Source organism: Ceratosolen solmsi, unplaced genomic scaffold (assembly GCF_000503995.2).
Source record: "Ceratosolen solmsi marchali unplaced genomic scaffold, CerSol_1.0 scaffold30, whole genome shotgun sequence".
In the NCBI taxonomy this organism is placed as follows: Eukaryota; Metazoa; Arthropoda; class Insecta; order Hymenoptera; family Agaonidae; genus Ceratosolen; species Ceratosolen solmsi.
Genome location: NW_011948421.1, coordinates 8385767 through 8410460, shown reverse-complemented (window position 1 = coordinate 8410460; position 24694 = coordinate 8385767). Strand labels below are relative to the sequence as shown.

General features: G+C 23.2%; 1 protein-coding gene across 1 annotated transcript; it reads left to right on the top strand.

Annotated features, from left to right (window-relative positions):
- Window positions 1–3252: 3252 nt before the first annotated feature.
- On the top strand, window positions 3253–20538 carry LOC105361552 (homeotic protein empty spiracles). Its single transcript, XM_011498774.1, has 3 exons — window positions 3253–4358; window positions 11187–11359; window positions 20208–20538. Exons 1-3 carry the CDS (start codon window positions 3353–3355, stop codon window positions 20469–20471), a joined length of 1443 nt encoding a protein of 480 aa, XP_011497076.1. The 5' UTR covers window positions 3253–3352; the 3' UTR covers window positions 20472–20538.
- Window positions 20539–24694: the final 4156 nt, after the last annotated feature.

The following is a 24694-nucleotide window of genomic DNA, read 5'->3' as shown; positions in this document are numbered from 1 at the left end:
AAAGTAAAGTTTGTAAAAATATCTATATTTTTAATTTTATATAATAAACATCTAATTTATTATTATTGATTGATTAACAGAGTTATTTCTTAAAATATACTACCACAATAAAATAAATGATTAAAATTCATATATATTTACGAATTTATAATTAATATACTATTAAAATAAATTATACCTGTTTTGTGTAGTAGTTAAACATAATTAATGTAATCATTTTATGAGTTAACGCGTTTCATTAATATATAATAGTTGCTTAAGTAATAAGTTGTATATTTATTATAGTAAATATTTATTTGATATTTCAATCAACATTAAATAATACGGTAACAATAATAAATTTATGAATTATATATTATTAAATTGTTATGATATTATTATAGATTTAGAACATTATAAAATGATTTTATTCAATATTCTAAGAGAAGCTGAATATAATATAAAATTAAATTTTTAGGGTTTTTACAATTGCAATTATAATTTCTTAATAAATACAAATAAAATTAAATAAAAAATTAATTAAAGAATGAATTCACTCTATTTAAAAACATTTGAGAAAATTATTATCTTAAAAATTAGTAAAAGAATTACATTTTGAAATTTTTTGATTTTAATTTTATTACATTTATTATAATCTGTTTAATATACATTGATGTATATTTTGAAATTACGTATAATAATTGAATGAATGATAATTTATAAAATATTTAACAGTTTCAAATGGTTATTGTAAAAATAACATCTAAAAATATATAATATAATGAATATAATATTTCGTAATTGTATCTTAATAATATGGCAAATATCTAATTTTTTTATTATTGGATTATAAAATATATTTTAATAAATTCACTGTACATACATTTACATAATATATTCATAATAATAAATTTACTTTATTTAGTATACATGGTACCATATAATATATATATGGTTATTATATTTAACAAAATAGAATATATGGTTAAATCGACAGAATAAAATAATCAATTATTTAACATATTTATAAATCATAATTATAACATATTTTTTAATTCATTATTTAAATTTCACATTTTTTATAGTAGTATTTAAATTTTTTTTTACTAGTACCCAATCAAGTTGTCCTTAAGTATGTACAATAATTTTATTAAACATGTTATTATTGTATATATATATTGATAAGAATTTTAACCAAATATTAATTAAACATTAATTATTATCATAAAAATTAATTTATTGCTCGATGCTCTGATCCGACGCGTCATGTGCATAAACATTGACAGATATACAGTACATGTTTTCATGCGTATGAAAACTAGAATTAAAATGTTAGAACAAGTAAGCGTATAATCATAAATAAAAAAGTAGTAAAAATAAAATAAAAAAAAATTGACGAAATATCTTGTACCTTTACTCCTCATGATACATACTATTAAAAAACAGGAATAATATAAAAAGATTGAACATATTGTTTTACATACAGATGTTTGTAGTAATTGTTATTACAATTTGTATTAATTTTACAATTAAAATTACAATTACAGTTACAATTAATAAATTTGTAATAAGAAATGACAAAATATTATTGATTAGTCGTTAAAAAATATAATTTTTATGTATTTAGTGTATGATTCCTTATTTTAGTAATTATATTATTAAATATGTAAACTTTAAATTGTATAAAATTATTAATTTTATAGAATATATTATATTAATTAATTATTACTTGAATTTTTTTAAATTGATTTCATAGGATAATTTTGAATATTTTTTTAATAATATTTAGTATATTATAAACCATGAAATAAAAAAATTTAATTTTAATTAATAATGAATTTATCAATAATATAATTTTAAATAACAAATAATTTTTTAAATAATATTTCTATTCAATTTCCAAATTTCAATTTGAATTTTTATTAACCACAAATAATAATATGCGATTAATTATATAATATGTCATGCGATATATGCCAAGTATAAATAAATTTGCAATTTTTTAATAAAAGCAATACAGTAGTAGATTTGCTTTTTCTAAGTTTCAGCGTATACGTATTACAATAAAAGAATAAAAGTTACATGTATATATATACGCGTGACGAGTAACACTCGACGCTCCCAGACGTATTAATTAAACAGCTCATTTTCATCGCTACACAAAAAAAATAAAAGAATCAGATGGGGTGAGGAGACGGAAACTAAACGAACACATGCGTGAGAAAAGAGAAGGAACAAAGGCACGAAGTAGTCGACGATGAGAGCAAGCAAGACAAAAGCCCGTCGATCAACGCCCATAGCTGGACTAATACTTGCTTTCTCTGGTTTATTTATCCTCTCTCCTTGATGTTGTTCTTTCGGCTAATCGCAATACACAGCTATAAGTCTGTCTACCCAAGAGCCAATGGAATACTCGTGCGATTACGCCCTCTAGCCGGTAGTTCGGCCCGCCTCTCACAAGAGTGGGCTACGCCCACTGCAGTTTAGAGGCTGCTGTATGCCTCCCCTCTAGTAGTTGCATTACAGTCGCTACTCCAGAACTTGCAAAAGCGTTGAGTAGTGGGGAAAACATAAGCTCGATTGAACTCCCCACTTTCAGTTCCGGAACTGTTAGGGAGAGTGGCGTTTAGCCGATAATTTCTCTCAAACACTAACAAGCCTTCTTACCGGCTGTGTCTGAGTGTGCCCTCGCTCTCCTCATAGCCGATTAGTGTATCTCGCTACGTTCGCGTGAGATCAGCAGTAATACGATATACGGACCTCTTTTACGCTTAATAATTTACATATGCAAGTGACGCGAGTGTTCTAGGAAGTTTAAGTATTCGAGACAAGCATAGTGTTTCTTGCTAGTGCAGCGATTTTGGCTAGTGTCTGATTAATAATATATTTTACTAATTGTATGAGATAATATGCAAAGTGATCACCGATTGTATCAGTGCGCGTGACTTATTTCTTTTAAATAAAAGAAGATATGCAGGGAACTGCTGGTATAGATCTTGTGATTGCCGTTAGATTCAAAGGAGCCTTGTGGCTCCATTCATACAATGCATTCGTGATCATTGAACAGTGTTGTTAAAAGTATAGTAAGCAATATTGATCTGTCCTTTTGGTGAAAACTCTCGTGAACTATTAGTCGAATTAAATGTGACTAAATTATGCGCGACATTTAAACGGTTTTATAACATAAATTACAAAATTTGAGCTCGTGATTTTGTTGTTTCTATTTTGTGCTATTTTTTTCATCTTCTCTTTCTCTTTTTTCCTTCTATATTTCTTTATTTTTCATCTTTTTTTTAAACCTATTTCGTATAAAATCGCCGAGCTGATCTTGAAAGTTGGAGGTGCTTTTCCAGGCGTCGTGTCGCCGCATACGATGATGCCGCTTGCGCCGACGCCAATAGTCCCAGTTCCCTCCAAGCCGAAGATCGGCTTCAGTATCGACTCAATTGTAGGAGGCGGTCGCAACCGAAATGACGAAGACAACGTCTCAACGAGACTATCGGACCATCGTCTTGACATTGAACGGGATGACATCTCACCCATGGACATTGTCGAAGGTAGCTCTTCTTCGCCAACCTCGAGAACCCATATCCGTCTCGTCAGTGGTGAAGCTCGCTCGCCAGGTGCTCATTCAGAGGAGTCTGATAGGCCACTTTCGAGAAGCTCTTCCGTAGAGTCCTATTCAAACTCTAGAACGCCTTCGAGCTCACATCATCATCATCAATCGCTACTGGCAAGTCAGCATCAACAACAACAATCGAACCAGAGTCACCATCATCATCATTCGCACCATCGATTAACTCAACAACATCAGCTCCATCGCACTCACCAACACTTAGATTATAGCACTAGATCTTTAACAAATCGAAGTAACAGTGGCGACTCTACGCCAAATGATTCACCAAGTCCGCCAGTACATAGAATGAGTAGCCGAAACAGCGAATCACCAGCGCCATCCGCTGTGAGCCATCCTCAACAACCGCCGGGGGTCGTACGACCCAGCCCTAACTACTTGGGTCCACCGCCCGGAACAACTTCAGCTGCGGCGGCTGTTGTTGCTGCTGAGCAGCTCAAGAGCCTATATGGGCTGCCGGCTGCAAGTCATACGGGAAGCGGGCCACAAGCCCAAAACGAGTACCACTCACAACATCTGGCTCTCGCAGCCAATATTGCAGCGGCTCAACACTTTCAAGCAGCAAATCTTGCGGTGGCGCTACAAGCCCATCACGGTCCACCACATGGGCACTATCCACATGCCAGTGGGCCTGCAGGACCCCATCCGCCTCCTCATCCCCACCAACCGCCAAGAGATAGCTATCCCCTGTATCCGTGGTTATTGTCTAGGCATGGCCGTATCTTCCCACAAAGATTTCCAGGAGGTTAGTTTTTATTGCTTTTTTTCTTAATCTTGGATTTGGTACAATTTAACTATAGAATATCATATATGGGCGGTTCAAATTTTAAACGTCAGAAGACACTTAACTTAATCAATATATATTGATTTCTAAAGATATGAACTGCAGATCCAAATATTTTTCAAAACATTATTCGTGTTTATATTAGAAGGCACTTTGTTGATTTATTATAATGTAACATATATATTATATTGTCACTTTATTTACAAGTGACTGTTGAAATATTACTATAATTTGCTTTATATCTACTTTTATAAATTGTTGCATTTTATTTTTATCACAACTAGACTTTTCGATGATTATAAAATAAAAAGTATATACACATTATATGAGAATCGAAATTTTAAGTGTAGTTCTAGTCAATTAATGCATTAGTAATAATGATATTAATTAATATTATTTGAATTTAGACTATTTAAAATCCTTCAATATTAGAATAATTATTTTATCACTTTGCAAATGCTTGTGTAATTATAATCATTTAAAATAATTGGATGTAACTAACTTTTAACAAATAAAGTCATTAAATAATTCGTTACTTTTTCAATTTAATTGAAACGTAAAAAATCATAAGTACTTTGTAATTTTTTCAATAAGTAGAACATAAAAATATTGTAGAACATAAAATAAAATGTATATCATTTATAATTTAATATACTAAATATAAAACTGAATAATGAGATGTAATATGTTCAATAATATATTTAAAGGAAATAATTTAATGGAAAGTAATTGATTTGAAATTAAATTCTTTATTATTTTATTTATATATTTGAATAAAAACTTATATTATGAAAACTTTTTTAAGATTATAAAGTATAATATAGTATAATATATAAAATATCTAACAATATATTAACAAAGTCTATAATATTTTGTAATAAAGATTTAATATAAAATGAAATTACATACTGTCTAGTACTTGCCTATATCAAATTATATAGTAATGGAGTAAATTAACAAAGAACTTTGTGAATATTTTACTACCATAACTTTAAAATAAATTAAAAAATTTTTCAATTTTTTATTTGAAAATTTACTAGATATTTTTTGTTTTTATTCATAAATAATTTATCTTAAATTTCTGAAACTAATGATCAACTTATTTCAAGAAATAACAACTTATGTTCAAATAATTATCATTACAGAATTCTTTGCCTAAGATTTCATTGCGCAAGCTATCGTAATTCAAGATTTTGTAATACTACGTGTCAGTTACTAGTCATTGGCCCACTTTATAAATGTGTAGAATATATATGAGGTTGATTAGATATATATTTTATTCAAAGATTTTTTATATCATGAGCTCAAGACTATTTACTGTTTTTCAAGGCACTGATGGTTTGTTTATTTATTAACAAATATAATATAATATTTATGTTTTTATTTAACTTATAACTTCTAAAAAAAAATAAATATCGTAATTAATGCAATATTTTGAAATTCATATTTTTTGGAATATATTAATCATAAAAATATTTAAAATATTATCAGTAATACATATATTTTATAAATAAAATAAAAATAAGAATAATAATAGAAAGTAAATTTAATTTAATTTAAATTATTTAGTCTACAATTTGACTATTAGTGTACAAGAATATAAGTTGTACTTTGTGCTTATTAATTGACTTAATTAATTAATTGAAAGGATGTTTTACATAGAAAATTTTTTCAAAAGGATATAATCAGAATTTTAAAACATGAAAAAGAGATTTATTTACGTTATATTTCAAGACTGCTTGTAAGATTTACTGTAGTAACCGAGTTTACAACTCAAGCGTGAAACAATAAAAGACTAAATCAATACACTATATTAGGTCTGTAATTGTGCATATAAATGATCATAGTACTGATTTTAAAAGCTTGTAATCAAACGGTCGATTACTATAAAAATATACTGGAAATGATAACAATTAATTAGTAATGGTTACAATTTACTTAATACAGATGTATTACTAAATTATATAAAAATAATATTTCTATTTTTATAGTTTAATTTTAATCTTTAAAGAATTATAAGTAACATAAGAAATTAACTAATTAAAATTGAAATTATTTTATAAATAAATACTAATCTTAATAATATTATTTTATTTGAATTTTATTTTAATTTGAAGTTTTTATTTATAATTGAAATCACACTTTTAAATTAGCCTTCTTACACATATTTTCTATCTTATCTTATACTTAAATTGCATATCTTGTTAGCATTTTGTATATTTATATTAACTGAAAAATTAAATTTTAATTTAGCATTTTTAAACTCAACATTATTTATATGATAATTCATTTTTAACTAAATCATATTGAAATCGTGTGAGTTAGCGTACATGATAAATTAAAAAATGAGTTTTAAGTTAATTCAATAATTTATCAAATTCATTTTACTTTGTTAATATACGTTTCAATTGAATTGAATAATAAATATTATTTTCTCGTTTAAAACAAAGAATCAATTAAATGTATCTATTTACAGTAAGCGATAATAATATACATTAATCAATCGCGTTTCTTATTAAAGTTATTTACAAAAATAATAAAAGTCACATTTGTTGCTAATAAAATCACCGTTACATTTTATCGATTATAAAATACAATATAATTTTTTGCTATATGTATTCAGTATTGTTACACATACATATTCTTATTAAAACTACACATCAAGAAGAAAACAAAACTTTAACTCTAGAAAGTTGTACATTTTTGTTTGTATTTTTCTCTGAAACGAAAATTCCATGTACTATGAAATGTTTTTAATGTTGACAAGATGAGTTTGTAACTTTTTATATTTAATCATTTATCAACATATTTATATAAAAATATATGTAATATGTATATATGAATTTTATTTGTACAAATTGATGTTAATGAAAGTTGTTTGTATTGTGTAAAAGACCACAGATTCAAAGTTCGTGTATAAACTTTGTATTTGTAGTCGTTCTAAAATATACAGTGAAATACAAATGTAAAATATTTTTTGAATACCATAATTAACAATTATAACATACAATTATATTGCAATATCATTCTTAATCGGTATTATTTAGTTAGATTTCTGTTGGTAATTAAACCTTTACGTTTGGTAATAAACTTTACTGTAATAGACAAGTTAGATATATTTTCTAAATCAAAAGATGTTTTAATTTGTAGAGAAGCTATACAAAATTATACAATTTTCAAAATGAAAAAGTATTAATATTTTCAACAAGTATTTTAAATCGATGAATAATATATTGTTATTTTTCTATTAACCATGATATAAATAATTATTGATCGTATGTGAAAGTAAATATCACTTAGAGTTTCTTTTGCTTAACTAATATTCTGTGCCTATTCAATAAAATATGAGTTATCAAAAAGTAATATATCTAAGTAAAGATCAATACAAACTTCAATCATTCTTTAAATGTATATCTTCGTAACCTTTTGTATGTTATCTTAGTAAGATCCGATTTAAAACCAATGTTTTGAATTTATAAAAACACTGTTTTTTGTTATAAACTTTTTAAATAATTTAAGGTCAAACTAGTCATTTAGTCGAATTAATAAAATTATCAAGTATAGATAATTTATAATTTCTTAAAATATTTATTAATAATAGGATCTCTCTCATTCAAATATTTTTTATTTTGATAACAAGAAAAAAGAATGTTTTTGAAATTTTAGAAATTGATTATAATACAATTGAGAGGTTTGCATTTCATTACTAGAGAAAAATCGATATAATATTATGTGCGTAAATTTAAAACATATAAAACGAAGGGCTCTACAACTTAGTTTTTAATATTTCTTATTGAAGTCAATGCTTGTTAAGATTCTTCTTTGTATTAAAATATTTCAGAAAAAATACTTACGTATCGTTTTCATTTTTTTTTTTTAATATTAAATTTATGTAGAAATGCTATTGATTAAATTATCGAAAAATAGCAATCAGTTTGATTATATAAATTCAAATCTATTATTAATTGATTTTTCTTTATAAATGGAAATAAATATCATTTTTTACAGTAATTTTTAAAGAAAATCATGAATTCTTAGTTTTATTACATAATAAATATACGAATATACATTTGAAGGTATGAAATAAAATTATTATTTCTACAGTGAAAGATGTTTTATTTGTTATTTACATGTTACAGTAAGGAATTCATATAATTGCTATTATATTTCTTAATTGCTATTATAATTTAATAACTTCGAAAATGATTAGGATCATTGGCTGTAATTATTTCTCAAGGAAATAAAATATTGTTTGTATTTTATCAACTGTTTTATTTAAAGTTTTTTTCGAGGTTGATATTCTGTCAAGAGATATAGATTATAAAGTGTTAAATTTTTATAATTGGACCTTGGCTATATTGTCACATCTTTTTAAAAATTTGTTATAATAATAATAAGAAGAAGAAGAAGAAGAAAAAGAGAAGAAGAAGACACATCTTTTTAAAAATTTGTTAAAAGAAGAAGAAGAAAAAGAAGAAGAAGAAAAAGAAGAAGAAAACGAAAAAAAGAAGAAAAAGAAATGATGCTTACATTTTTTAATGTATATAGTTGTATAAAACTAGATAGTATTACAGTTGCTCTTTTTTTCAAAAATTATATTTTATGTAAAAGAGATTTTTTAATAAAAATGTCTGTGCTTTTAAGAAAAAGTATTATCGTAATTACTAAAATGTGGAATTTAATCGGCTTTATACTCTCGTAGCTAATTATAAATTTGTATTCCAGTTTTATGTTATCTGATTTATACGCGTCATTTTCTCTCTATACATAGCATTATACTTGTAAGTCTTTGCTTTTCTTTAGTAAATAATTGAATATTATTATATATAGTTGTACAATCATGTTTAATGCTTCAAAATAAAATATTGTGAATTATATTTCAAGGTTTTTTGGCGTCAAAGAAAATCGTATTCCTAATATTTCTCAAGTATTGTTGAAACATGTACATTAATAAATACTTAGCAAAATAATAATTTGTAATTATATAACCTTTTGTAATTATGCAACTTTTTTAGTTTCCTTAATTCATAAAGTTTCTAAATACTTAGTAACTGAATTATTAAAAATTGATTCGTGTAAAGAACAAATAATTAAAAGTATAAAACTAGATTTTTATTTGAAGTAACTATGATAGAAAAACATAATATAATTATAATGTTCATTTTTTAATTTAGAAATTATGTAGAAGATAAATATAGAAATACAAATCGAATTAATTTTACGTGATTAATTACACAAAATAATTTATCTATTTAAATACCTCGATTTATAAATAATTCCAAATAAAATTGTTTTACTCTTTCGGTTATATTAAAAAGTTTTTTGTAAACAATAACTATTTAATAAATAAATAAATAAATAATATATATAAATATATATATATATATATATATATATATATAAGTATAATAGTATAAGAACCGTATCTGTTTCACGTCAACATTATAATTTTATAACTTATTTGTATAATTTTTGGTTTTTATATGTAAACTATATATTATTTATTATCTATATATTATTTGTTATCTAATATTTAATTATATTTGTATTACTATTTTAGTTCCTCGTTAAAAAAATGAATTATACATTACACTTTTAAGATAACAAAATTCAATTCTTTAATATAAAAAAATTAACAAATTATTGAACTTAAAAAAATTTTCGATTGTAAATTTGATTAAACATTTTATATTTAATTAAACAAATTTTTATTAAATAAAATCGAATATATTAATTTTTAAGATATTGAAAAGTATGTATTCAGTTATGAATTTATTCTAATTTTATTTTTTCGTTAAATATATTAAAATAACATTTAAAGTAATAAGTTTTGTTGTATTTTTGAATTCCTCATTCGTTAATTATCTGTATATATAATAGCGTTAGTTATTTAATTAAATTTGAATCGAACATTTGAAGTGATATTTGAAACAAATTTGCTATACGATAAAAAACATTATTAAAATATAAATATTTAATTTCAAAATTTACACATTTAAAATACAGGAATAGCAATGTTTATAAATAAAAAAATTATATTGCATTGTAAGTAGCTCTCTTACTTTTGCATTTTTCAATAGTCTAACGACTTCCGGATTTAATATATTAATGTGAAAAATTTTTTTAATATATTTCGTCGAAGTAGAATATTGTATTCTATATTGCTATAGATTCATCTTTAACTTAAGTAAACACGAACTTTTAATATGTTTTAACATTTTGTAAAAATATTTAATTCTAATCAAGGTTAATGTATAACAAAGTTTTATTGAAATTTAAATAAAGTATTGTTTATTGTATTTTTGATTACGATTTAATTAAAGAATTTGTAAAAAAAAATTATTTTTTAATATAATTTAATTTTGTAATTACTAACATATTTTATAAAAGTATTTTTACTAATTATTGCATTGTATTGTTAATTTAACAATTAACTGTATTGTTAATTTATTATTGAATTATGAATAAAATGTTCTTTATTGAATATTAAAAATCAATAATGAAATGAAAATAAATTAGCGAACAACAAAAATGAAATAGGAAGTTTACATAAAAAGTGCAAGAACTTTCATAATATTAATGTAAGTACTTGCTAAACATTGAAATGTTTATTACCCTAAACTTAAGTTTAATTCAACTTTTATACTTTTTCATACAACTAATATGGAATTTCTGATTAAAATAATGGTTTAACTTAAAAATAATATAAGCTATAATATCGTGTACGTGGTATAACGAATTAAAATCTTCAATGTTAAAATATTTATAGTTTATTTTCTTTAATTTTAGGTCCAGACATACCTGGCTTCCTTTTGCAGCCCTTTCGTAAGCCAAAAAGAATAAGAACGGCATTTAGCCCATCTCAGCTGTTAAAGCTCGAACACGCCTTTGAGAAAAATCACTACGTCATTGGAGCGGAAAGGAAGCAACTAGCTCAGGCCCTTTCACTGTCTGAAACTCAGGTGAGATGTACATCTGCACCTTTTTTTAAACACCTTATATAAAATAAATGAATATGTTATATGACTGAGATGATAGATCAATTTGCAAAATAGCATAAATTATATACCTGACTTCATGAGTAAGGATATTTTAAATGTTAGGCTGTAAAAAAATTAAGTTCAAATTTCTTCTTCTAAATTACTTATGAAAATACTAATTTGAACGATAATAAAATAAACACATAATTATGAAAACTTGTTCAAAACTTTATAAAGAATTATATTTTCACATGGTAACATCAAAATATTTATTGGCTTAGAGCCAATAAACATGCGTGAATGTAGTTTGGAATTATTTATATTTTTATTAGTTTATTATACAAAACAGTTTAGGTTACTAATATATTTATGTATTTATCAATAAACATTACAATGTGTACATATAATAACATCTGTTAATAAAATTAATATTATCATTTTCTTTTATGAATACATAATTAATAATAAATCAATAATTAATAAACAATTGATTATAGTAATAGAACAATTAGATTCGGATTTGCAAAATAAATTTATAAGTTATTTGATCTTCTTATTAAAATTTTTATAACATCACGCAATATTTTTAATTTTACAACTAACATAAATATTAGTAATGACGTATTAAGTTTATCTTATCAGAAATAGTTAAAATTAATACTGAACTATTCAATGATTACACATGATCATATTTACCATTATTTCATCTATTTTTATAATATAAAGTAATATTTTAGGTTTTGTTTTTCAAGTAACTCTAAAATTTTTAACTGGATAGATATACATGCTTTGTTTTATTAATGTAAACGTTTTTTAAATGAAAAATTAAATGGTTTGGTATTACTTACTTTAGTGTATTAAGTTTCACTAAGCTTAAAATAAACTTCAAATTTCAAAATTAATTTAAATTTATAATTTTCTAATATATTACAACTATTTTTCAAGATTATATGAATAATTACAATAAAAAACTATTGATACTAAGTATTATTAATGTTTCAGAATTATAAGTTATTAAGAGTATATAATTAATTTTATTATGCAATATCTAATTTACTGTATAATATTTTTTTTAATTAATGTATCGCTTCAAAAAAGGTGATCAACCAATCAAAAAATTACTTAGTAATTACCAATCAAGATATTTTTTACTGGTCAACAGAATTAATTTTCATGCCTTTTTAGTAATCACTTCATATTTTAGTAATTACATGGATATATATATATTTTTTTAATATGGATATTACTTCGAGTTCATGATTTTAAGTAATTAAATGCATGGACAATTTTATGAAAGTTAGTTAAATCACTTTTATGGTGGAAACGTTATTACAATGAAAATTCCTCCAGATGGTTTTAATTATAAATAGTGTTATGAATAAATAAAGCTTTGCAAAAACTAAATTTTAGGATAATTTTGGTACTATTAAATTATGTTGGTACGCTTTAATAGTTATATAGTGTAATTTTTTTAAATTAAGCGTTTCATAATGCCAGTGACAGCAACTATAATATCAAATCATTTACTAAAAATGTTAATTTATATTATATTATATATTTATATTCATTTACATAATAATGTTAACTTAGCAACTAATATTTATATTCTTTAAATTATACAGTATCTGCGTGTTAAATATTTTGATTATAATGAAGCAGGAAATAAACCTTATACCAACTTATTATTATAATTTATATTCTATAAATGATAATATTTTATATACAAATGTAATACATACATCTAAATGTAATACATGAACGTAAATCTTATTTTACTTTAATATATCACATAATAAATTATACAATTGACGTACAACTACTTTACAAAGTTTTGAAGGATTACTTTTTCGTGAACAAATATGCAATTAAAAAAAAGACGTATAATTACTTTATACGATAGTTTTATTTATTCATACGATAATTTTACTTATACAAACGGGATTTTTTTTATCATAATTCATTTATATTTCATAAAGATATATATATATATTTAAATAAAATTTTTCAAATTTCGCATGAAAAAATATGTATGCAAGTACTTTTTAGAATGTATAACAATCTTCATTTTGTCTTTTGTATTTTATAAGTATTTGTCTAAATCTATTTAAAAAACTGAAAAAATATCGATTGTTTAATCTTTGGAATGGCGGTCGTGAAAAAAATTGTATTTAAGAAACATTTATTATTACCTTAGGAACATAAGAACTCAGAAAAATATATTATATTTACAACTAAAAATAGAAAATACAAAATTACTAAATCAAATTTTTTAATTTATTACATGTAATTCTAATAAAATGTTTTAAAAAATAATATCTATATAATATAACAAATACAATAGAACAAAATTTAGTTTTATAAATAAAATATGTATTAATCTTTACTAAGATTTTAAAATATTTAAATAAATGAAGAATATTTATCTGTTATACTATTTTTGTCAATAAACTATACTGTGATTACAAGGAAAAAATTAAAGTAAATGAGATGTATAAAATATTATTGCGATTAACTCAATAAGGTAGAATATATAATAAATAATCTTTTTACAAAGAGGGTGGAACTATTTTTGACAATTTTTTGTATATTGTTACCTTCTGCCAAATTCTATTATATAATTTCTAGATCATTTTCTATCTTTTCTTTTTTAGTCTTTTATTCTAGTATAATATTTTTCTGTAGCGATATAAAATAACGATATAAATTACAATTATTTTTCTGATTTGAATATGATTGAACGTACTTTATATGAATATACATATAGATTTTTCGTTTCTTGCATTCTATGTTCTTCTTACAAATTTTAAATGTGGACAGATAATTAGAAAGAGATGAGAAAATAGAAAAAAATTATTATATTCATTATTAATCTAAATAAGAAACGTTTGTTACAATGGAATAAGATTTGATATGTACAAATTTCATCAAAAAGAGAAAAAATATATAATGTTTATTTATAGGTGACTTTGCCAAAAAAAACTTTTCTTGTTTTTAAATTTATTTTTTCTTAATATTGTTTTTTTTAATATTTAAGAATAAATTATCTAATAGTTTTTATTTCTGTTCTCAAAGAAAAACATATTCAAATGAATACCATATATTTATTGCTACAGAACGTTTTACTTTGGGAATTATTTTAAACAACATTACTTCAGAACTTAGTTTTTAAATTATAAAAAATATTAAGATTCGATAATTGTAAATATTTTGTATGCATATATAACATTAAATTTTTTTACTACTTATTATATACTATATATTTATAATTTATAAACCTATAAATTCATTTTTTTCACATGGGTTTACTTTTATAAAAAAATTATTTATATTAATATATTATATCAGGTATAAAATCAAAATAAATAAATACAATATAAAGAAAATCAGAATTTTATAATTTTATAATTTATTTACATTTTTCAAGGATTATACATTTATATAAATACCATTGTAACGCGCAGGCGTCAATTATAGAGTAAGATACGATAAGATAATAATGGTTTAGAAATTTTGTATTTTCTGGTTTAATAAATGTATGATAGCTTACTATAAAACAATCAGCGGTTTTTTATTGCTTTATATAACAGTATAATCACAATTATTTAGAACGATGGAAATTTTATTTTGTTAATTGAATTATATTGATATGATTTAATTATGTATAGATAAAAAAAATATAAGGTCCCTTTTTAAAATATTTCCTTCAACAGTTTGTAAAAAATAATTATCAATACATCTGCTTAGTTTTTTATATCCTTAATTTATATTATATATGTTATGAAAATAAGATATATATTTATAACAACATTAAGAAATGTGATAAAGTACAAAAGTTAATATGAACTATAAGTATGTTGTACATAGTTGCTGAAATTCTATTGTATCAACAGATTTTATATTAGTATTTTAAAATAAATATTACATGCTAAAGAGTTTATTGGAGAACAGAGACGAACAGTGATGATTAAAAAGAATGTGTCAGTGATGAGAAAAATAGCGATTTTATGTATGTAATGATGTTAAGTATTGGAAGATACATTTTTCCTTCAAAAATATTTTTTTTTTTACTTATAACTACGTTATATTGTCTATATATTGCTGTATAAAGTTAAATAATATTTAACTTTATATATTTTATTATTATTATTTATGTAATACATATTTTTAATTAAAAATTTTTAATAGATTAAAAATAAAGTTTTTAAATTAAATAATAAGATTTTGTTTCAATTAATAAAATATTAAATCAACAATTAAATTGCAAAGAATTAAAAATATTATATTAAAAATATTTTATAAAATAAATAGATTTAATTATATCCAGTTACAATAATGAATATTACACACGGGTTATTAATTTAATTTATTCATAAATATAAATTTATGTATTTAATCTTAATGATTTATGTATTTCATTTTTTAAATTTTCTTTTCCAAATGAAGAAGAAATTCATATAATTTTAATTTTATATGTATATTGAAGTTATATATTAAGTTTATTTACAGTCAATAATAATTAACAAAAAATATTTATAGAAACGCATTGCTTTTATTATAATAACTAATATGAATATAATGTAATCAATTATTTAAAAAAAATTTTATTTTTATTTTTGTTTTGAATATAGTTGAAAAAATATATTCAATTTTAAATAATTCGATTAATATTTTTATATTTTACTAAATAAAACTTTATTATTTTTATTATATTATTAACATTATTCTTTATTATCTTTATTAGTAACTGTATTGAATTTGAGGTATAATAAAATATTTTCTATAAGATATTTTGAATAAGCTATAAACAATATAAAGAATAAGTATAAAAACAATAATAAGAATACGTGAAAAATTGAATTATCGAATTTATTTGTTTTTGAGACTTGTTGAGATAAAAATATAATATTTGTATTTTAAATAATATTTATTAATAATTAAAATTATTATTATTGAATATTAATTAATGATTTCATAAGACTTTTCTATCAAATAAATAACATTCCATTTTATATATAGGAATGTACAATTATATACTCTTTTTCTTTGGATAAATATATAAAAATATTTTCTCATTACTATTTTCTTGCATTATATTAAATTTAATATAAGTAAATTATAATAAATTATAATAAAATAATAGGTATAAACAAAACATTAAAATATACGAAAGAATAATTATTGTATCAAAAATACAATATTTTTAATAGGTTTTTCGATTACTATGACTCTATTTTACTCATTATAAAAGAATATTAAAATTTATGTACTATGATGATGTTTAATTTCTGTTGTACTATCTATCTATATTAGCTTTAGTTATTTATTTACTCATAGAAATATAATTCTAGGTAAGCTTTATGTTTTTGTAAGTTACTTAATTTTGATAGTATTCAGATGACAATGTATTGTTAATATGAATCAATTTTACATTGAAGTTGAATCTATAGCGAAATTTTGTCAAAGAAATAAAACAGCTTTTCGCAATAATTTTTTATTGGAAAATTTATATTTACATATCGTGTACACTTATAACTAAAGTATGTTAGGAACTAATTAAAAATTACGAATAGTAAATTACCGAATTAAGATAATTTTATGAAATTTTCAATTTAGTAATATATTACTTTCTTAGAATTCAGACCCTCTTTTTCATATAAGGATTATAAGGATATTTATGTTAACAAAGGATATTTTTTTATGCAATTAAACTTTGAACGTATTTGAGAAGTTGGTTTCAATGAAATGTGATATTGAAACGATTTGTTTTTATTATAATAATCCATCCTATATGCTTGAAATTATATATGATTATAATAAAAATAACATAAAATAACTTTAAGTTATACATTTAATATAAAAATTTCATTATATCCATATTATTATATTTTATTTAATTAATTTAATTATTTTTAGTTATATTTTTAATTTGCCAGTCTTATATCAATCAATGAACTTATTTATTCATTCTATTATTTGTTCATTTCGGAAGGCATGTTATGTTAAAAATATTAATTTTAAAAATAAATGTATACGCAATTGTAATATTTGATACAATATTTGTAACAACAATCATTTTATTCAATTACGAATCAAACTAGATATAAAATGTACAAAATATTAAGTATTTTGGAACAATTCTTTAAAAATATAATTTTTATCGTTGATTTCAGTAATGACTATGATTTTTTTCTTTAAAAATTTATGTCATTACAACTAAGGATCTATCATATATATGCGAAAGATAAATAGATTAGAGTTGAAAGAAAATGGTCAAATTCATTAACTGCAAATCTTTCCTTTGCATACACGTATGTTTTCGACTTGCATAGCATCCCCGTCTATTCCACAAATACCCCCTTGGGAAATGTGTGACATTAGCTACCTCTTTTGAGTGTCTCCCATATATACAGACATTGTGAGAAGAAGATTCACCAATCCCAGATGTGACTTTCAAGGCGGGAGGTTACCATAGCAACCAAACTCCCACCCCTTCAAAATATGCGATTACAAAATGGATCGACGTGATAGAACGTGCAGAAAAAATTTGATGTATTGGGAGAATATAACTCTATTAAACGAATTGGAATCTCAAGTTTATTCGCTCATTGCTCTTTATTTTTCTTTATTTTTTTTTCCATAAGCACTTATACGTACAAGTAGGAGGTCAGAGTTGTAAAGGGAAATATATTTTATAAATGATCGAAAAGTCAGTAAATAGAATTATAGAATATGAGTTTGAGCCAGTATGTATACCTATAGAATTACTACTTATGATCAAATGGAGAGAGAAGGATGTATAACTAAATATACAATTCTCTTATATTTGTTCGTTTAATCGCTTGCTAAGTGGCTTGGTTGTTACAATGCGGAAGAGACACACAATTGGTCACGCGTGGCTGTATTCTTGCGCAAGTATTAACGCACCATTACCCTTACCCCATCCAAAGCTCCTTATCGACTTGAATGACGGGGAAATGCATACCATGATATGATAACATTTATTTTGGGGAATGTCGAGCCGAAGAACATAATGCTCATATTATTAGCTCTTTTTATATGATTACATTAAATTGAATTTAATTTTCTTTCTTTGTGTTGACTTTACTATTTATTACATTTTTTTACTTTGTTTGTCGTTTCTTTTTTTATGTATTCTAACTTTGCATATTGACTCTATCTCTCTATTTCTATTTCTTTCACTCTGAAAATTTTATTACATTCCATTTTAAAGCAATATACATTATTTCATTAATCAACTTAGAAACTTTAGCATTAAGTTCTAAAAATATTAATTTTCTAAGTGAAAAGTGAGGAATAAAAACAATAAAAATATAAAATTAAATAAATGAATTTGTGCATGTATAACTTAATTCATTCTTTTATTATAGTAAGCACTTTATTTATTTCGAATGATTGCTATTGTAAATGGATTCTGATTTACAGTCATCATTGTATACTTTTCACAGAAAATCAACGATCATTTCACATTGTGAAATGTCATCACATGTGAAAAATCATTTCACAACATAGGGGTTAGGGGAAAAAAGTCAAACGATCCGCTCTTGCGTTTTATTTTCTAACGAGGGGAAATAATATTCAAAGGATGCAAAAGAATGATAGAAAGGTAAATGAAAAATGAGATAAAAGATCAAAGTAGTTTCGTCTTAATTTTTCGAGATTTTTAATTTGCTGCTATTTAAGGAATGCTAAAAAAAAAGAAAAAAGTGATCGCAGGAAGTTCATGACGCGTGAGTATTAGAGAAGAACGATGGAGAATAATTAAGGTGATACATCTGAGTATAGCTTATCTCTTATTCCTTGAATTAAGAAAATGGCGATTGCAGATGCCCTTTTTATATTTTCTTTTTTTTCTATCGTAACTTCTCCCTTTCTCTCTCTCTATCTATAAATATGTAAGTATACATATTTATCGTTTATCTGATAATATTATAATGATTAACCATGTTAATTAAAGACAATTTTACTGTTTTTCAAAGGTCCAGTTTTTATAAAAAATTAAATTTAATTTTATACAATATGTAATTACATATTTCTAAAGATAATTGTTAAAAATGATTTTTTTTCTAAAAACTAAAAGTTGATATATACATTCTTATGTAGTATTTTTCTTTACAAATATGTGATTTATAAAACTTTTCCTCCATGTTTTAACTAATAAAAATTAAATTATTCCACAAATTTTAAATTGGGATTTAGAACCAGTAATTATTTGGTAAGAATACATTTTTAGTATTTCAATTTTAAAAATCTATTATTTTTTAATTCTTATTCAGTAGTAGTGCATCTCAAACATTTTATAAAATCTTTCCAAATCAGTCAGAGATTTATTTTGAATGATTTATTCAAACAATAAACGAAAACAAGTTTTAATGAATTTAATTATTTTTGTTTACAATATACATAGTTTATATTTTATTTCATTTTGTCGACTGTCAAATTAATTCTAAAAATATTCTAAAAATTTCAAGGTTTAACAGTATTATATTTAAAAAATATTTTTATTTAAAAAGTTTAACAATAAATTAATTTTATATTTGACTGATCTTTAGAAATACAGATAAGTTATAATTGAAAAACTGGTACAATGTGTAATTTATTTTTATTGTTTAATGTAAGTTTATAATGATATAATAAATTTAAAAGATACAAAATAAAAATAAATGAATTACATACTATTTATATATGTTGATTATATATCAGTGTAAATGAGTTTCGCTACAATTTATCCCTATAATTATTTTAATTAAGATGTAATCTATATATATTGTATACATTAGATAATAATTCGTATATGTTTTTACTTCTTTAGGTGAAAGTTTGGTTCCAGAACCGACGGACTAAGCACAAGCGGATGCAGCAAGAAGAAGAGGTAAAGGCTCAGCAGCAGTCCAGTAGCGGCGGTATTACTACAGGGAATGGTAATAATAACTCTAACAATAATGGAAGCGGCAATAACAAAAATACGCATCATGTGAACAAATGGCAGCAGGAGACAGGCGATTATCACCACGAAGAACAGGACGAGAGAATTGACCCAGAGGCTGACGAATGTTCGAGTGGTTCTGAAGTGTAGCTAGATGTTCTGTGTCTGGATTAAAACCATAAAGCAATAGACAAAGTGAAAAGGATTTTAATGTCTATTATGTAAAAAATATTGGAAATCCTATATAATATCCTTCCTTTGCTTTAAAAAACTTTGCAGATTTGAATTTATTTGATGTTGAATCCATTTCGATGAAGTAATAATACACCAATATGCATTAGTAAAAGACAATGAATTAATGCTATTGTAAAATAAAACAGTTAAAAATTTATTCAAATAAAACAATGTTATTTATTAACATTAATTATGTCATTGATGGACTTAAAATCATACATTTTTTAACATATAGATGATGTTACAAAAATGTTTAAAAAACAATATCATTTTTTTTAATTATCATATTAATTTAAAAAAAATAATATTAGTAAAAAAGTCAAAAGCAAATTGAAATATAAAATAATTTAATTAAATTATTTTATGATTAAAAATATTATATCTTGGAATTCTTAAAAGTCTTTAAGGTTTTTTTGTTTTTAAAAATTGTTGGAAATATTGTTACAAATTTCATAAAGGCATTTGTGTACTTCTCGACTAATTTTTTAAAATCAACAAACTTTTCAATTAAATCAATTAATTGCCGAATAAGTTGCACATACATATATCGAATGATTAGATTAACCTAAGAATTAAAAAATTAATTATTAGTAAATCTAAATAATACAGGCAATTATGTGATTACTGTTTAAACGGAAATGCAAGAATAGAACAGTTCTACATTATCCAGTTGCACATGTGTATGTTAATGTGTTTTTGTATGTGCATTTGTATGTATGTAAGTATGTATTTTCAACTCATACGATGTGATATCAAATCATAGACAAGTAACAGCGATAAATAAAGGGATTTTCCAGAACTAATTTTTTATGTACATATAGCTATAGAGATAGCAAAGTCGATTTCCATACCGAATTTAAGGGTAGATTAAGAAAATTAGTCTCATATTCAGGCACTGTAAATAACCACGTCATAATTAAGAATATAAGAAGAAAAGTGAAACGTAAAATATACAAAATGGTGTGAACCCTTGACTGCAATACTATTAGAAACAAGTTGTAATAGATAAAAGACCGAAAGGGGAGAAAGAGAGAAAGTTACATTATTATGAAATAGAAAATAAAATAAAGAAATATGGGCAGAATATATATTTACGTGTATTCATGATTATATAGCGAGTGCCAAACGTAAGGATTCAAGCCTAGTGTAACGCAATTTCTTTTAAATCAGGATTATAAATCATTGTTCATTTTGATGTGAACAGTAGTCTTTCTTTCCATGCAAGGGCTATTAAATAAACTGAAATTTATTAAATTATTTAGAAAAAACAGCTTCGGACTTCAATAAGGTTAATGCTACAAAAACATAAATAACTTAGCATTGAAAATTAAACAGACATTGAAAATTTATTGTTACTTTCTGCATTTGCAAATTTTTTATAATACGATGACCTAGTGAGTGTCCGAAAGCGCATGTACATAAAGTGTAAATACGAAAATATGATTTTACAGGAGATGCTTAAGGCATCAATCTGTAAGACTATAAAATGATTTAGTTCGTGTTTTAGCGATATAATAGCGAAATAAATTATATCACATCTCTATACAATACAGCTTTTATTTGATTTTCTCCAAATCCTTCAATCCTTCAAGACATGAGTATGAATTTTAAGAATTTAACAATATCAGAAATTGAAAATATTAGGAAGTATAATTAATTTTTATTATTCTCATATTATAATAAACATCAATGAATGAATAATATTATACAAATCTTTTAAATCAACCAAATATCAAAAATATATTGGATATCTAAAAATAATTAATTGTACAATATTTTAAAAATTAATGCAAAGTATTGATACGAAAATAATTAAATATGTATTTTTATGTTTTTTTTTAATTAGTTTGTTTAAAGAATAAAAATTTAAATTAATTTAAATCACTTTGTTTAATTAATTTTTTTATGTTTACACTATAATAATAATAGATTATGATAATAACTATATTAAAATGTATGAATTTTTAATTTCTATAAAGAATCTCTCTTAAAAATTTATAATTATAAAAATAAAAAATGTAAAATAATCTAGAAATAGATTTAATAAATTATAGTTTTTATATTTACATAATATGTTATTTCACATCGAGTAATATTTGTTTAATTTTGTTTTTAGTAGAATCGTATTACACATATATTCTTAATATAAATAAACACATGTACAAGCATTCTGTTTCTTAATATAAATTTAGACATTTTCGTTTAAAAAAATGTATTTAATTAGTATGAAATATATGCAACTGATTCATTTTTAAATTATCATTCACTATTAAAAAATAATAAAAATTATGATAAGAACTAAACTTATAATTAATTATATAACCATATAAATACGAGTTTATAAAACAAATATATGAAAAATTCATAAAAAATAATATTAGCAATCTGATAATTATAACTGAAAATTTTATTTATTAATATTTTATTTTATTTTTAAAGAGTTAAATAAAAATATTATTCAGTAGAGATATATTTTTTAATTTATATACCTTTTTTGAACAATAAAGGATAATATGATCTTAAGATGATATTTTAGTATTCAAACTTTAGAAATTCATAAGAACTATAAAACAAATTTTTTTGTTCAAAAAATTATTTTATATTTTATTGTATTTATAAGTTGAATAAGTTAAACTTTTAATTAAAATTTTAAACAATGGTATAGTTGGATACACAAATAATTATTTAGATTTTTAATCTCCATTTTTTATTAACAAAAAACTTTAAAGGTAAAAAATATATATTAAAGTAATTTTGTATAATTTCTTAAAGTTTTATAATTTTAGCATTAAAAATGGTTTTGTTTTAGATACATATAGAATTAATTTTGTTTATAATATATAATCTGTAATTAATTCTAAAATTTGACAAAAAATGCATTCATTGATTGAGAAAATGAAATATAGTGAAAAAGAAAATCCCAATAGTTCACTTTGTTTCAACATGTGAATATCAACATATGTATCTCAAACAAGTTTACTTATTTATTATCATTAAGAATTTATATAATCATTTATTTATATTAAGCAAAATGAATTTTTCGAAATAAATTCTGTTTGATATGTATAAGTTATGTATAAGGGCTGTTATAAACGATACAATGGGAATATTGAACAGTGGATCCAAATATTTTTATAACAAAAATTTACAAACTATTTAGAAGTAAATAAAATAAAAAAGCTGTTATAGAAGCAGAATCGAGGAGAAAAGGAAAACACGGGGCGGTTTGCGCCGGCGGCGCTACAAAATTCTTTCTTTCTCTCGCATTCTCTCTCCTTCTTTCAGATAGTGTGAGTATCCATGAAGGAGGAGGCGTCGGCTACGGTGCAAATGGATTCCACAAGGCAACGTGTGTATTGCAAGCACTCTGACGAACTCGCTATGGATTGTGTGCAGAATGAACGCAAACTGAGAGGGTAATTTGCTATACCGGCAATTTACATAATTAGCAGTTCTCAACGAGCGAGCGACGGCGGCTTTTAGCTTCCTCCCTCTCTCCTCATCTCTTCAATTCTCACTCCCTTTCTCTCTTTCTCTCACTCTCTTTTACTTCTCTTCTATCACGTGCTATATTCCTTTTTTCACTTTAACCTCCTCTCTTTTTTCCTTTTTGATATCTCGTTTTTACATTTTTTCTTTTACTTTTCTGCCTTTTCATTTTACCATTTCTACAGTCCACTTTGTACTCTTCTTTCTGTCTATTGTGTAGGATATCCTCTCGGTTCTTCCTCTATCTATATCACTGTTCTCGTACCCAACATTTACTTAATCATTCAAATTACTTGTGTTTTTGTTTTTTCTTATTTTTGTGTCTCCCCTTTGTCTTTATTTACATACTTTTTCTTTTTTTCAAAGTATATTTCTAATTGTTCTTAAGTTAATAACTTTTTTTTTAAATATCAAACTTTAAGATAAATCTTTGAATTGAAATGAAGTTACTAATATAAAATCATATTTACGCCTTATTTATATAAAGTGACAAATTTAAAATCTTGTTTTATTTTGATTCGAAAATTGATATGTTTCAATTGTGCATAATTTCAACTTGGACTAATGCAATGTCACACTGGAAATCTAAATTAAAATTGTGTTACTTGTAAACTAAATATTTAACCTGATTCTAATAATTATTTATAAAT

Bases quoted from the DNA above. Each gene is read 5' to 3' on its own strand.
- LOC105361552 (XM_011498774.1), top strand. From the start codon at position 3,353: ATGATGCCGCTTGCGCCGACGCCAATAGTCCCAGTTCCCTCCAAGCCG. The intron at 4,359-11,186 runs GTTAGTTTTTAT...CTTTAATTTTAG, and splicing joins CCCACAAAGATTTCCAGGAG to GTCCAGACATACCTGGCTTC. The intron at 11,360-20,207 runs GTGAGATGTACA...TTACTTCTTTAG, and splicing joins TTTCACTGTCTGAAACTCAG to GTGAAAGTTTGGTTCCAGAA.